At 74.5% G+C, this 1,343-nt stretch overlaps 1 protein-coding gene across 1 annotated transcript in view; it reads left to right on the top strand.

Annotated features, from left to right (window-relative positions):
• The first annotated feature begins 1,191 nt into the window (after window positions 1-1,191).
• Window positions 1,192-1,343, top strand: part of LOC123248682 (serum paraoxonase/arylesterase 1-like) — an 18,172-nt gene continuing 18,020 nt past the window's right edge. The window contains exon 1 of the mRNA XM_044677529.1: window positions 1,192-1,274. Within this exon, the coding sequence (XP_044533464.1) occupies window positions 1,198-1,274 (77 nt within the window). The 5' untranslated portion in view covers window positions 1,192-1,197. The remainder of the gene's footprint in view (window positions 1,275-1,343) is intronic.

Raw genomic sequence — 1,343 nt, 5'->3', positions numbered from 1 at the left:
TGCCCCGCCCCTGCCGGTCCGGGTCCGGAGGGCAGAACCCGCCTAGGCAGGCTGCGGGGAGGGACCCTCAGGGAAGGGAAGCGCCGGGCCGCCGGGAGGCTGCTCGCAGCAATCCAGAGACCGAAGAGGATCCCAGGGACTCGCCCAGGAGCGCTCAGCCCGCCGTCGGGATCGGGGAGCCAAGGGATGAAGCCCGGAGAGCGGGCCCAGGGTACCGGGGAGGCGCCTTCTCCGTTCCCGTAGGCGCTCGGAGCGCAGCGGCTTCTTCGGCCTCAGGGCCAGCTCAGAGTGTGAGCGCGCAGGCCGCCGCTAGGGGGCCAGGCCAGGCTGCGAGCCCGGCAGGCTCCGGGCGCTGTCCAACGCCAGCCAGCCTCCCCAGAGCCCCATTTGGCACGGAGGGAAGGGAGGTGCCGTGACTTGGCCAGGGTCACCCAGCTAGGAAGTGTCTGAGGCTGGGCTGACTCCGGGGTCCCTCCACGCCCCCCGGCTGCCTGCCAAAGTTAAAGCTGCGAGGTCCTGGGTCCGAGGCGGCCCTTCGGTCCTGGGGTTGTTCCTGGGGGCCCGCCCGAGCAGCATCTCCCTGTGCTTTAGCCCTGTGGATGGCGCGAACCCGCGGCGGCTCTCCTCCGGCCTCCCGGCCTCGCCCCTGTCCCTGGGCGTCCTCGGGCTGCTCCGGCCTCGCCCTGCCGGTTCTCCTCTCACTGCACCCCACATTCCCAGCGCGGCCCCCCCTCCCCCTCCTCCTCGAGAGCTTTCGGAACGATCCTCTATGGCTGGCGCCTCCTCCAGGAAGCCTTCCCCGATGCCTCCTGGCCATTCCCTGCTTCTCCGGCTACTCTCCAGGCGCGCCCCGGCTCCCCCCGTCCTTCCCAGACTTTCCGCGCCCTGCCAGCTCCCTGGGAAGCCCCGGCGGCCAAGCTGGAGGCCGGCTCTGCCTTCCGCGGCCATCCCCGGCCCGTGGCCGAGGCCACCCAGCAGCCCCCTCCTTGGGGATTGCCGTGGAGGCTCCTCCGGGGCTTCCCCGACGTGGGGCTTCCGCTCCTCTCCGGCAGGGCAGGGCGGGGGGAGGGGGGGCGGGCCGGAGGGGCCCGAGCCGGGGGCGGGGGGGGGCGGGGCAGGGCGGCCGCCCCTCCCCCCGCCCTTAGCCCGCTCCCGCCCGCTGCGCAGCGCCCAGACCGGAGCGGAGCGAGCTCGGCCATGGCGCGGGGGCTGCTGCTGCTCAGCGGGCTCGTCCTGGCTCTGGCTTTGGTGGCGGAGAGGCGGGCGGCGTTCCGGTGAGAGGCGGCGAGCGGGGCCTCGAGTGCGGCGGGGGGGACGCGGGCTTCTCCGGGGCCTGCCTCGGG

This window comes from Gracilinanus agilis, chromosome 5 (genome assembly GCF_016433145.1).
Source record: "Gracilinanus agilis isolate LMUSP501 chromosome 5, AgileGrace, whole genome shotgun sequence".
NCBI lineage: Eukaryota > Metazoa > Chordata > Mammalia > Didelphimorphia > Didelphidae > Gracilinanus > Gracilinanus agilis.
This window is presented reverse-complemented; position numbering and strand designations above follow the sequence as displayed.